General features: G+C 41.7%; 1 protein-coding gene across 3 annotated transcripts in view; it reads right to left on the bottom strand.

Moving 5' to 3' along the window:
• ACOX1 (acyl-CoA oxidase 1) overlaps positions 1-13,822 on the bottom strand; it is a 59,999-nt gene that overhangs the window by 5,348 nt on the left and 40,829 nt on the right. For all 3 annotated transcript variants that reach the window (XM_056817119.1, XM_056817118.1, XM_056817120.1), the window contains exons 9-13: positions 12,106-12,296; positions 6,996-7,175; positions 4,112-4,217; positions 3,842-3,985; positions 3,496-3,702 (exon numbers count right to left, since the gene is read on the bottom strand). In XM_056817119.1, the coding sequence (XP_056673097.1) occupies positions 3,496-3,702; positions 3,842-3,985; positions 4,112-4,217; positions 6,996-7,175; positions 12,106-12,296 (828 nt within the window). The remainder of the gene's footprint in view (positions 1-3,495; positions 3,703-3,841; positions 3,986-4,111; positions 4,218-6,995; positions 7,176-12,105; positions 12,297-13,822) is intronic.

The raw sequence follows: 13,822 nt of genomic DNA, 5'->3' as shown, positions 1-13,822 counted from the left end.
ACTGATAAATGGGCAAGGGACATGAACAGGAAGTTCTCAGCCAAAGAAATCAAAACTATTAATAAGCACATGAAAAAGTGCTCTACATCTCTTATAATCAGAGAGATGCAAATCAAAACAACTCTGAGGTATCACCTCACACCTAGCAGATTGGCTAACATGACAGCTATGGAAAGTAATGAATGCTGGAGGAGATGTGGCAAAGTAGGGACACTAATTCATTGCTGGTGGAGTTGTGAACTGATCCAGCCATTCTGGAGGGCAATTTGGAACTATGCCCAAAGGGCGATAAAAGACTGTCTGCCCTTTGATCCAGCCATACCACTGCTGGGTTTGTACCCCAAAGAGATAATAAGGAAAAAGACTTGTACAAGAATATTCATAGCTGCACTCTTTGTGGTGGCCAAAAATTGGAAAATGAAGGGATGCCCTTCAATTGGGGAATGGCTGAACAAATTGTGGTATATGTTGGTGATGGAATATTATTGTGCTCAAAGGAATAATAAAGTGGAGGAATTCCATGGAGTCTGGAACAACCTCCAGGAAGTGATGCAGAGCAAAAGGAGCAGAACCAGGAAATCATTATACACAGAGACTGATACACTGTGGTACAATCGAAGGTAATGGACTTCTCCATTAGGGACAATGCAATGTTCCTGAACAATCTGCAGGGATCTAAAAAACACTATCCACAAGCAGAGGATAAACTGTGAGAGTAAAAACACTGAAGAAAAGCAACTGCTTGACTACAGGGGTGGAGGGGATATGACTGAGGAGAGACTCTGAATGAACACTCTAATGCAAATACCAACAACACGGAAATGGGTTCGAGTCAAGAACACATGTGATACCCAGTGGAATCATGTGCCAGCTATGGGAGAGGTGGTTGGTGGTGGGGGGAGGAAAAGAAAATGATTTTTGTTTCCAATGAATAATGTTTGGAAATGACCAAATAAAATAATGTTAAAAAAAAAAAGATTAATAGTGAGTTGGCAAGGACTGGCAAGAACAGAATTTGTTCAAAGAGATTTTAATAGCTTTCATTTTTATATCACCTAGATTTCTGTGTGTATTCCTCCTCCCAGTTGTTACCAAAGAACCATTCTTTGTAACAAATAATTTTAAGAGTTAGAAGAGGGAAAATTTAGCAAAACCATTTAACTCATTAGGAAGGTAACCTGTCACTATATGCAATGTTCCACAGCTGTGGACCCCAACCTCTGAGCAGAAGAAAAGGAAAAAAGGTCTTATCCTCTCTCTCCTTTTAGACCAAACTTATTCTTAATAATTATGAAACTTTCAGTTTCAAGTATTTTGTTCTAGTCCTTCTTTCCATGTAACTGACTACACTGTTCTCACTCTCATTTTTTCCCCCTGGCTCTACTTATTTTACTTTGCAATATTAATTTCTAAAAACAAAATTGGTCTAGAATAAAACGTCAAGAATCTCAAGGATGTCAGAGGGGATTTGGGAAAAAAAAAAGAGATCAATATTCTGTTGGTGGGACTGTGAAATGATCCAACTATTTTGGAGAACAATCTGAAATTATGCCCAGAAAGTTGATAAAACTACATATGCCCTTAGATGCAACAATACCACAATTGGATCCATATCCCAATGTGATTAGGGTAAAAGGAAAAGAACCTACATGTTCCAAAATATTCAGAGCAGCTCTCTTTGTGGTGGCAAAGAACTGGAAACGGAAGGGATATCCATCATTTGGGGAATGGTTAAACAAGTGTAATGGAATACTATTGAGCTGTAAGTAATGATGAGATTAACTAAAAAGAGCAGCAATAACAACATGGAAAGACCTATATGAAATTATGGAAAGTGGATTAAGTAGAAAGAGAATATTATATGCATCTAGAGAATTAATATTTGAAGAATAATTTGTGAATGTCAGCTTCTAGAGAAAGAACTGATAAATAGAAACATGAAAGACACACTTTATAAATCCTTTTTTTTTGGTCAAGCAGTACTCCTATAGTACACTAGTGTAGGGAGGACAGGGAGAGAGGGTGATACCTGGAAATTTTAATGTAATCAGCGAACAAGTTCATTTTTAAAAAAAGAATATCAAGGGTAATAATAAAAAAAATTATGGGAACAAAAGGGGCTTTCTTAACTCAAACAGAACACTTTCTTTCTCAAACAGAGCATTAATAATCAAATCTAATACTGACTAAAAATAAAGTTGAACAATGATACAGATTAGGTACACAGGACTCAGAGGGAGGGAGACAGGGAGAGGAGAATAGATAGATGGATGGATTGATTTATTAAGCATCTTATGGGCCAGCCACCATGCTATTTTACAAATATTATCTCATTTGATCCCCACAACAACCTTGGAATATAAGTGCTATTATAATCATCCCTATTTTACAACTGGGACAGATGGGTTAGTACCAGGGTCACAAAGCTTGGAAGTGTCTGAGAGGCAAACAGACATAGCAGAATAATGGTAGATAAGCTCAAAGCTTCCCACTACTGGGGGAAAGACTCACTATGACAAAAATTTCTGGAGAAACTTTAAAGTAGTCTGGCAGAAATTAGGTTTAGAGCAATATACTATATGCTATATATCACAAAAAGCTCTAAAAGAACACACAGCCCAAACAGAAAAAGTCACATCAGAAACAAATTATGGGGCAGCTAAGTGGCTCAATAGCTATAGAGCCAGACTTGATAATAGGAGGTCCTGGGTTCAAATATAGCCTCAGACACTTCCTAGCCATGAGACTCTGGACAAGTCACTTAACCCCCATTGCCTAATCCTTACTGTTCTTTTGACTTGGAACTGATACTTAGTATCAATTCTAAGACAGAAGGTAAGGTGTTAAAAAAGAGACTTTCCATAGCAGAATAAAATTTTTTTAAATTCAAAGATATTTTATTTTCCCAATTACATTTACTAACAATTTTCAACATATACTTTCCAAAATTATAACATCCAAATTGTCTATCTCCCTCTCTTTCCTCCCTCATCCTGAAGATGGCAAACAACTTGAACTGGATTATACATGTATTGTCATGCAAAACATACTTTCATATTGGTCACTGCTGCAAGAGAACACTCCCCACATAAAAACAAAATAAACTAATCCAACTCCCAACAGTTCTTTCTCTGGAGGTGGACAGCACTCCCTGTCATAAGTCCTTCAGACTTATTCTGGATCCTTGTACTGCTGAGAGTAGCCAAGTCATTCACAATTGATCGTTGTACATATTGCTGCTACTGTGTACAATGTTCTCCTGATTCTAGTAGAAGAATTCTTAACCAAAAAAAGATGGAAAGAACCAGACAGGCTAAAACAGACAATTTGGGGGCTAGATTTAGAGTCAGAAAAATTTGAGTTCAAATACTACCTCAGAGAGCCTGTATCACTGAATCCTCATCTATACACAGAATTGTAGATTCGTAATGAAAAAGCATATCGATCATAATTCAATGGTGAAAACAAAGTTAGTGAACAAAGGGGAATTCTTACCTGTGTTTTATTCAGTGGGGATTTCTTGGCCCATTCAAACATATTTTCATAAACATTGCCATCATAGCGGCCAAGCACAGAGCCGAGTGAAACATCTTTAAAGTCAAATGCATCCACCAAAGCAGCAGCATCAGGGCGGATTACTGTCAGGAGCTCCTTCACACGCTGGTTCACTTGAGTGAGTTGGGAATCTGTCAAGATGCCCCCCTGAAAGGGGTAAAAAGAATCCCATTACTACTGATATAATTTTGCATATGACTTACAAGAGACAGAAAAGAATGGCTTTAAGTTTGGCCATGGACATTCTCCTGCCAAAGTTTGAGATTTAGGCTTAAAAATTACTAACCTGTAGAAAGTCCCCAGATTTCTGACTGATTCCATACAGGGCATATAAGAGACATAGATTCTTCAGGACTGCTTGAATAGGTTTGTCTTCAATTTTGGAAAGATTTCCAGAAAAGAGTTTTACTACCACATAATGGCAATGAGCCTAGATTAAAAAAAAAAACAAACAAAAAGTCACAAAAGGGTGAGTTACTTAAATAAGGAGAGGGTATTTAATAACTTAAATAAGAGAATTAAGATGCGTTTGAACTTTTATAGATAAATAACTGACCTCACTTGCTCGGACAAGGTCCACAGAGGTTAAGTTCCATGCTATCTCTTTGCTTTTCTTGTGCTTCATTTCAATCTGAAGGTTCTTTGCAGCAGCTTCTACTAATCTATTATGAGAAAAAAATGTGATTTTCTAGAAATAGATAATATTGATTATTAGCTTCCTCAATTTGTTGGCTCCTGTGCCCACATAAACTTGTAGAATTGCCTTTTTTATATATATATATTTTAAACAAGCATTTAGTATCTCTCTATCCAATGGAACAAGTGAAAAAAACAAAACAAAACAACAAATACCCTCAAAACACACAGTCTAGCAAATTTCCACATTGGCTGTGTCCAAAATGGCATATCTCCTTCAAGATTTTAAGTCTATCACTTCTCTGGGGAGAGGTAGGTACCATGATTCATCCTTAGTTCTCTAGGCTCATGGATTATGTCCTTAAAGGTTTTTTTGTTGTTGTTGTTTTGTTTTTTTATGATGTCACTATGTTCCCTTGGTTCTGCTCACTTTGTTCTGCATCAGTTCAAAAGTCTTCCCAGTTTCACCTGAAACTGTCCATTTCATAATTTCTCATAGCATGACAATTATATGCCACTATATCAATTCCCAAATGAATTTAGCCATTCCCAAATAGGAGGACATCTTCTATAGTTTTCAGTTTGGGGTTACTACAAAAAGAGCTGTTATAAATATTTGTGTACAAATGAGTCTTTTTCTTTTTATTTAATCTCTTTAGGAGCTCTTTGTGGAGTCAAAGGGTATGGGAAGTTTCTTAATTTTGAGGGCATAGTCCAAATTGCTTTTCAGAACAGCTGGACCAATCTACAGCTTCACCAACAATGCATTAATGTGCCTATTTTTCCATAGTTCCTCCAATGTTTATTTTCTTCTTTTACTACTTTTGCCAATCTGATACAAATGAGTTGCTTTAATTTGCATTTCTCTAATTATTAGTAATTTTGAGAGTTTTTCCATATGGTTACCCATAGCTAGGATATCTTTTGAAAACTATATATATATATATATATATATATATGTATCTCCTCTCACCATTTATCTTTTGGGGTATGACTCTCAGTCTTATAAATTTGAATCAATTCCTTATTTATTTTGGATATTAAATGTTTTTTGGTGACACCTACTGCAAAGATTTTCCCACAGTTGACTCTTTTCCTTCTAATTTTAATGGCACTATATTTGTATAAAAACTTTTCAACTTAATAATTGATACTGTCCTTTTTTTTGTGATCGATTCTTTTATGATTTCTGAAGACATGAACTCTTCCTCTAGAGATCTAGACTAGTAATTTCCTCTTTTTTCTTATTTGCTTATGATGTCACCTTCTTGACTTCTCTGTAGAATCTGACAGTATACATTCTTTTCTCCTTTATATTCTCTCCCTAGGTTTTCATAACCCTACTTTCTCTGAGTTCCCTTGCTCTCTGGTCCCTCTTCCTTTGTCCCTTTGGGTAGATCTTCATTTGGAGCATACCTTCTAACCATGGCTCTGTCTTAAGCCCTCTATTTCTTCTTCCCTCTATATTTTTTTACTTGATTTAGTTCCTATTAGACATCTCAAAATGGATGTCCTATAGACATCATAAATTCAACAAATCCAAAATAACTCATCCTCTTTCTCTCCAAACTCTTCTACCCAAACTCTTGTCTCCCTACCTTTCCTATAACTGTTGAGGGCATCACTATTCTCCCAGGTCCCCTGGATCCATAACCTAGATGTCATCTTTCTAACTAAGTCACCTATACAACACTTTCTCTCCACTGACACTGCTAACATCCTAGGACAGCCCCCCATTACATTATTCCCTAGATTATTGCAATAGCCTGTTGCTTGCCTCCCTGCTTTTTTAAGTCTCTCTACTCTAGTTCATCTTCCACCCAGCTGTCAAACTGATCTTCCTTTAAAATCCCCAAACCCTTTACCTTCTGAATTAGTATTAAGAGAAAGAATGGTAAGATCTAAGCAATGAGGGTTAAGTGATTTGCTCATGATCAAACAGGTAAGAAGTATCAAAGGCCATATTTGAACCCAGGACTTCCTGACTTCAGGCCTGGGCACTTTAATCACTATGCTACCTAACTGCCCCTCAAAAACTGATCTTTTGAAGCACAGATTTCCCCTGCTTTTTTTTTCCCCAGGAGCCTTTTTTCCTTTATTTATTGGTCAGCAGACAAGTCAAGAGGCACTGTTATGTTTCTTACAGAGGAGAAGAATCAGGGCCACAATGACTAAGGCAAGAACCAGAATAGCCATCAGACAGGTCTAGGCCAACGGCTGTGTATTTTTCCACAAAAATATGTCACAGACTCTCTCCCTCTTTCAATAAATTCTAATGGCTTCCTGTTATCTCCATGATCAAATATAAAATTCTATTTGCCTTTCAAAGTTCTTTATGATCCCTTCCTACTTTTCCAGGCTTCTTACACCTTATTTTCTTCTATATACACTATGGTCCAATGACACTGGCCTCCTTGCATATGATATTCCAAATCTTCTGACTCCTGGCATTTTCTCTGGCTGTCATCTATGCTTGGAATACTCTTAGCCATCTTTACCTCCTGGATTCCTTCAAGTCTTAGTTTAATTCCCATTTTTGCAAGAAGTCTTTACTAATCTTGGTGCTTCTCTCTGAGATCACCCCAGTTGGTCCTGTCTGTTTTTTGCATGGTGCACTCATTAGACTGTGAGTTCCTTGAGGGCAGAAGCTGGTTTTTTGCTCTTCCTTTTTTTTTACCGTGCTTATAGTAAATTACCTGGGCCACTAGAGGTTCTTAATAAATATTTATGTCTAAATCATGTATCCTTATGGAGTTTAATCTCATCAATAAGATACAACAGCACTGTTTGGCATTTAAACTCACCGGGCTGCTCGAAGTTTGTAGGCTTCTACTAGGCTGTCTGGGCTATTGATATCCACCACTGCTGGCCAAGCTGCCACTTGATGTGGCTGGATGCGCTGACTAGGCAGGTCATTCAAGTAGGACACCATGCCGCCCACCAACTTTCCTGAATGCACTTGATCATAGCTTTTTATCAAAAAGCTAAAAGTAAAAAATATGCATGTATTGAATCAAACTGCTTTCAAAGAGACAAAAGGGAAAAAAAACACTTTAACTCAAAGAACTCAGAACAGGAAGGGAGCTTGGAGATCATCTAGCTCAAACTCCTCATTCTACAGAGAATGGAAAGAGACCTGGCAGGTGAAAGAGACCTGTGGTCTGGGAATCTGAAGCCACGAAGGCTGATGAAGGGTCTTAAGTGTGCACCATTTAATCACAGTATAATAAGGGCATACTCCTTCCTAAGGGGTGTATGGGGTGTTCAGGGAGGGGTAGTATCTCTGGTATGGAGGGCTTGTCGTGCCCTCCTAGGGCAGCTCTCCAGCCTCTGACCCCCACCTGACACCCAGCTCTCACTTGTGGCTTCCAGTAGCTGCTAGCATGTGGCAGCGGCCACACCCCGGGCAATGGCTTCGACAGGCCAGCTAAACCTTGTGAGGGTAGCCATCGGGTCGTCGATCCCTGGTGAATCAGGGCTTTGCTCACCCAGCATGTGAAGACTGCTTTGGAGGAACAGACGGAAGAAACCAATAAAAAGGTTCAACGGCTGAGAGGGCGACGCAGCAAAGCACTGTGGAGTGCTTAGGACGTGTTGGAGCACAAAGGACGACACGGCCATCCAATGCAGCTGAGGAAGTCTCCAGACGTAACAATTTTTCGTGCCACTAGACCCAGGCTTCCAACGCCGAGAGAATGGGACTGTCTCTGTGCATCGACTTTTCCACTTAAATCTCTTTCACGCACAAGTATCTTTGTGCACATTCATCTATCCTAACCCCGTCCACCTTCTTCAAGACCTGCGGCGATGGGGGAGTGGCAACGCAACAGGTGGAGGTGACCACTGGCAGTTGTAGTTACGATCTTGCACATAGGCGGCCCACGGACCAGTGGTCGCTCGGCCCTGTGGGCAGCAGGGATGTTCGGCAGCATCCTGGGCGACTGAGCAGCCCTCTCTAGGACAGCACTGCTCACCCTAATCAAGGGAGGGGACTAGAAAAGGTGTCCCAAACATTGCCTGCCCTACAAACACCTGGTCAGCACACCGCGGCACACTGCGGCTGGCGGGTCATCCCTTTAAGCCGTCGAAATCAAAGAAAAAATACAAAGAAACTCCTATTAGGAGCATGGAACATCAGAACATTACTTGATAGAGAGAATGCCCCAAGACCTGAGAGAAGAACAGCTCTAATCAGTAAAGAACTGGCGCGATATAACATCGACATTGCAGCCTTAAGCGAAACACGCTTACCAGAAGAGGGATCCCTCAGCGAACCCACCACTGGATACACCTTCTTCTGGAAAGGTAGAGCCTCAAATGAAGACAGAATCCATGGTGTTGGCCTGGCTATCAAGACCAGTTTGCTCAAACAGCTGCCAGACTTGCCTGTGGGCATCAGCGAGAGGCTCATGAAGATCCGTTTGCCTCTCAGCAAAGACCGGTATGCCACAATCATCAGCGCATATGCCCCAACACTGACCAGCACAGAGGAGACCATCGAGCAGTTCTACTCTGACCTGAGTGCCGTCCTGCACTCAGTGCCCACCAATGACAAGCTGATACTACTGGGAGACTTCAACGCCTGCGTTGGCCAGGACCAACAGCGTGGGCAAAATGAACAACAATGGCCTACTGCTACTCAGCAAATGCTCAGAGTTCAAACTCACCATCACGAACACTGTGTTCAGAATGGCGAACAAATATAAAACAATGTGGATGCACCCACGATCAAAACAGTGGCATCTCATTGACTACATCATTGAATGCCAGCGAGACATCCAGGATGTAAAGATCACCAGAGCCATGAGAGGAGCTGAATGCTGGACAGACCACCGATTGGTTAGAGCGACTCTTCAAATGCGCATTGTGCCTCGCCATCCAAAAGGCACCCAGACAGTTCGCGCATTTTACAACGTGAGTCGTCTTAGAGATCCATCTTATTTGCAAACATTCCAGTCCTGCCTGGACGACAAGCTGTCTGCCAAGGGACCACTCACTGGAAGCTCAACCAAGAAATGGAACCAGTTCAGAGAAGCAGTGAAGGAAACATCAAAGGCAGTCCTAGGCCCAAAACAACACAACCACCAGGACTGGTTTGACAAGAACAACACTGCTATTGAAGACTTATTGAGCAAAAAGAAGAAAGCCTTTGTGGAGTGGCAAAATAACCCAAACTCTGCTCCTAAAAAGGACAGATTCAAGTCTCTCCAAGCCATGGCGCAGCGTGAGATCAGGAAGATGCAAGAACTATGGTGGGAAAAAAAGGCAGAAGAAATCCAGCGGTTTGCTGATACGAAAAACTACAAACAATTTTTCAGTGCCCTCAAGACTGTCTATGGGCCATTAAAACCCACCACGACTCCCTTGCTATCCTCTGACGGTGACACTCACATAAAAGATAAAAAAGGCATCAGCAACAGGTGGAAAGAACACTTCAGTCAGCTTCTCAACCGACCCTCTTCAGTCGACCAAAGCGCCCTTGACCAGATCCCCCAAAACTGCACCATTGAACAACTTGACGTCCTTCCTTCAATAGAGGAAGTCCAAAAAGCCATTAAACAAATGAGTGCAGGCAAGGCACCCAGTAAAGACGGGATCCCAACCAAGGTGTACAAGGCCTTAAATGTAAAGGCGCTCCAGGCATTCCACATAGTGCTGACCAGCATATGGGAAGAGGAAAACATGCCCCCAGAACTCAGAGATGCCTCCATCGTAGCCCTATACAAGAACAAAGGCTCACGAGTAGCCTGTGACAACTACAGAGGCATCTCACTACTCTCCACTGCTGGAAAGATCCTCGCCCGTGTTATACTCAACAGACTCCTGTCATCTGTTTCAGAGCAGAACCTGCCTGAATCACAATGTGGCTTCCGACCAGATCGCAGCACCATCGACATAGTCTTCACGGTGAGGCAAATGCAGGAAAAATGCCTTGAGCAGAACCTGAGTCTCTACATTATCTTCATAGACCTGACAAAGGTGTTTGACACAGTGAACAGGGAAGCATTGTGGGTGATCCTCAGCAAGCTCGGTTGCCCAGCAAAATTCGTCAAACTGATCCAGCTCTTTCATGTCGACATGACAGGGGAAGTCCTATCTGGTGGAGAGACTTCAGATCACTTCAACATCTCCAATGGCGTGAAACAAGGCTGTGTCCTCGCTCCGGTACTATTCAACCTATTTTTCACCCAAGTATTATGACATGCTGTGATGGATCTAGACCTGGGCGTCTACATCAAATACCGACTGGATGGCTCACTATTTGACCTTCGCCGCCTGACTGCAAAAACAAAGACAACAGAGAGACTCATCCTGGAAGCTCTCTTCACAGATGTGCTCTCATGGCCCACCAAGAAAATCATCTTCAAACCATTGTGGATAGGTTCTCTACCGCAACAAAACTGTTTGGCCTCACTATCAGCCTCAGCAAAACAGAGGTGCTGTTCCAACCTGCACCAGGGAGGCCAACTAACCAGCCATGCATTATAATCGACGGCATGCAGCTTTCTAACGTCAACACTTTCAAGTACCTGGGCAGCACCATCGCCAACGACGGGTCCCTAGACCTTGAGATTAATGCCAGGATCCAAAAGGCCAGCCAGGCACTTGGGTGGCTGCGCTCCAAAGTCCTCCAACACAGCGGTGTAAGCACTGCGACGAAGCTCAAAGTGTACAACGCAGTGGTCCTCAGCTCGCTCCTGTATGGTTGCGAGACATGGACACTGTACCGGAAGCACATGAAACAGCTGGAACAATTCCACCAACGCTCCCTCCGGTCAATCACGAGGATCCAATGGCAGGACCGAATCACCAACCAGGAAGTCCTCAACGGAGCCAACTCCACTAGCATCGAAGTCATGGTCCTCAAAACCCAGCTACGATGGTCTGGACACGTCATCCGCATGGACCCACAGCGAATACCAAGACAGGTATTCTACGGTGAACTGTCAGCTGGACTCAGGAAACAAGGCCGACCAAAGAAAAGATTCAAGGATCAGCTAAAGTCAAACTTGAAGTGGGCTGGCATTACACCAAAGCAAATAGAACTCGCTGCCTCTGTCAGAAGCAGCTGGCGAACCCACATTAACCATGCCGCCGCCACCTTTGAAGATGAGCGACGTCGACGTCTTGCCGCTGCGCGCGAACGCCAACACCAGGCCACAACCGCACCTCCCGTAACAACTGGCATCCCATGCCCCATGTGCCACAAACTTTGCGCCTCAGTCTTTGGACTCCAAAGCCACATGAGGGTACACCGTAGATGAAACTGCACAAAGACAATAGTCATTCTCAATCACCGAGAGACTACCACTACTCCTTCCTAAAGTCATACTACAAAGTTTTCTTGTGTCATGGAAGTGATGCTGGGCCTAATTCATCCCAGAGAGGGAAGGCTCAGGGATATAGTTCTGCATCCATACTACAAGAAATAGAAACCAATGGCTATAAATTTGGCCATGAATATCCTTCTACTAAAATTTAGGATTCAAGCTTGAAAACCTGTAGAAAATCCCCCATGTCCAAACAAAGCATAAAATAGACACGAACTCTTTATGGTAGCTTAAATGTGTTTGCCCTCTAGTTTGGAATGACTTTCTGAAAATGGCTTTAATACCAGATGGCGGAAATAAGCAATTATTTTCATTCATTACTATTCCAAGACTAGCTCAAGTTCAAAGAAGCTTAACAAGCTGGTGAGATAATGAATCTCTTTGTACCTTCTACCAAAGGGTTCCACTCTTCCATGGAGGAAGACCACAAGCTAAAGTGATGGCAGATTATTTGAGGTACAAAAGCAGAACAGGGAAAAAATGTTAACCCAGGCTAGCACTCGGGATGGGAAATTGTAGAAATGTCTTTTGGGGACAAATATATTTATCAAGAAATGTCAGCAATGAAGACACAAGCCCTTACCGAGCTGTCTGCAGCATCATCACTGTGTTTTCTCCTTCAAAGGTGCAGGTGGGGGTGAAATTGACATAGATGTTTGGGAGGCCACTGCAGTGGGAGTAGCCATGCCCACCACAAGCCATCCGGCAGGCTTCGATGCCAGAATTAGCTGTCCAAGAGGTGAAAGCCTTAAGCCCAGCAGTCAGCGCGTGAAGCTAAATAGGAAAAACAGAAATCCATAAGACTATATATAGCAGATGAGAAATGTGTCCAGTGAGAAAAATCAAATATCCACACAAACAGCAATAAAAATGTACCAAACTCCTGGGTAATCTTCTAATTTCCAAGTATAATCATCCAGCGGATTTGAATTCAAAGTCTTTGTTGTCTCATCTCTTACTGACAAAAGCTCTTTATAATAGACTCCTTAATATTTGACAGTAGCCAAAGCCACTCACCTGTGCTCCCCCTTTGTTGAAGGATGAGTAATTGGGTACAAACCAGCTATGACACTAGCTTTAAAATAAACTTGCCATTGTGGAAGCATCTAGCACTTGGGTCTCTTTTTGTCTTCTGAAATATTAAGGAATACTATTACATCAGTGTCCTGCTTCTATGGTCCTTAGTCTCATTTGACTGCAAGATTGAATCAATCTTGTAACAGAAGACGACAATCAAAGTCAAGATGAGACTTGGAGTCCCTGACTTTGAGACTGTGGTGATCCAACTAGGGTTACCTCAATCTACTCAATTCCCAGGAGACTCCTCTCCATCCAACATTTAGCTATACTCAGATAGTCAGAATCATGAACTTGCCATCCCTACATTTCTACTTTCACATTCACAAACCCCTAAATTCCTTTATTTGATCACAATCTTTTACCATTCTTTTCTATTTTTCTTTGTCTTGACAGACCAAGTCCTGTTCTTTGTCCTCGTGGTGACCTCCAATCCCACTGCCTCAGTTGTCCTTTTCTTTCCTCTCACATAGATATCCTCCTAGGGGAATTAAGTAATTAATCCATGGGACTTTAGGTGGTTGAAGATATGAGAAGTTAGGGAGTTTGACAGAGCATTGACATAAATATTCAAGTCCTGTAGTATAGTGACAGGAGTTGGGGAGAAGATGATGATCCAAGTCTGGAATCCCTTCAGAAAGGCTACTCCAGCCACTATAATTCTGATTGAGTGGAAATTTTTTCTTGAGAAGACTTCAAAGGAGAAAGTAATAAGGAGCTACTGGAATTCATTGAGTCAGAGGAGGTTAGATCATGCTTTTTAGAAAGATCACTTTGGCAGTTATGTAAGGAATGTACTAGAGTAGGGATCAATTAAAAGACTATGGTTTTTGTTGAATTCATGAAGCCTGTCTAGGAGAGTTTCTTAGAAGTCCAGTTTAAAGCCATCGTCTTGGAAAGGGTGAGGTAATTTAAAGTTAGAAAGCTTAGGCATCTCTGCTGACAAAGACTTTTCTTTTTCACTCTGTGATAGAAGCAAGCCTAAACAGGTTGTTTCAGTTGTGTCTGACTCTTTGTGACCCCATTTGGAGTTTTACTGACAAAGATACTAGAATGGTATGCCATTTCCTTCTCTAGTTCATTTTACAGAAGAGGAAACTGAAGCAAACAGGGTTAAGTGACTTGTCCAGGGACATAAGGCTAGTAAGGCCAGATTTTAAATCAGGAAGATGAGTCTTCCTATCCCCAGGCCCAGAACTCTATACACTGTGCCAACTAGTTGC

This window comes from Monodelphis domestica, chromosome 2, assembly GCF_027887165.1.
Source record: "Monodelphis domestica isolate mMonDom1 chromosome 2, mMonDom1.pri, whole genome shotgun sequence".
NCBI classification, from domain to species: Eukaryota; Metazoa; Chordata; class Mammalia; order Didelphimorphia; family Didelphidae; genus Monodelphis; species Monodelphis domestica.
The sequence above is the reverse complement of the archived record's forward strand: the minus strand, read 5'-3'. Positions and strand labels throughout refer to the sequence as shown.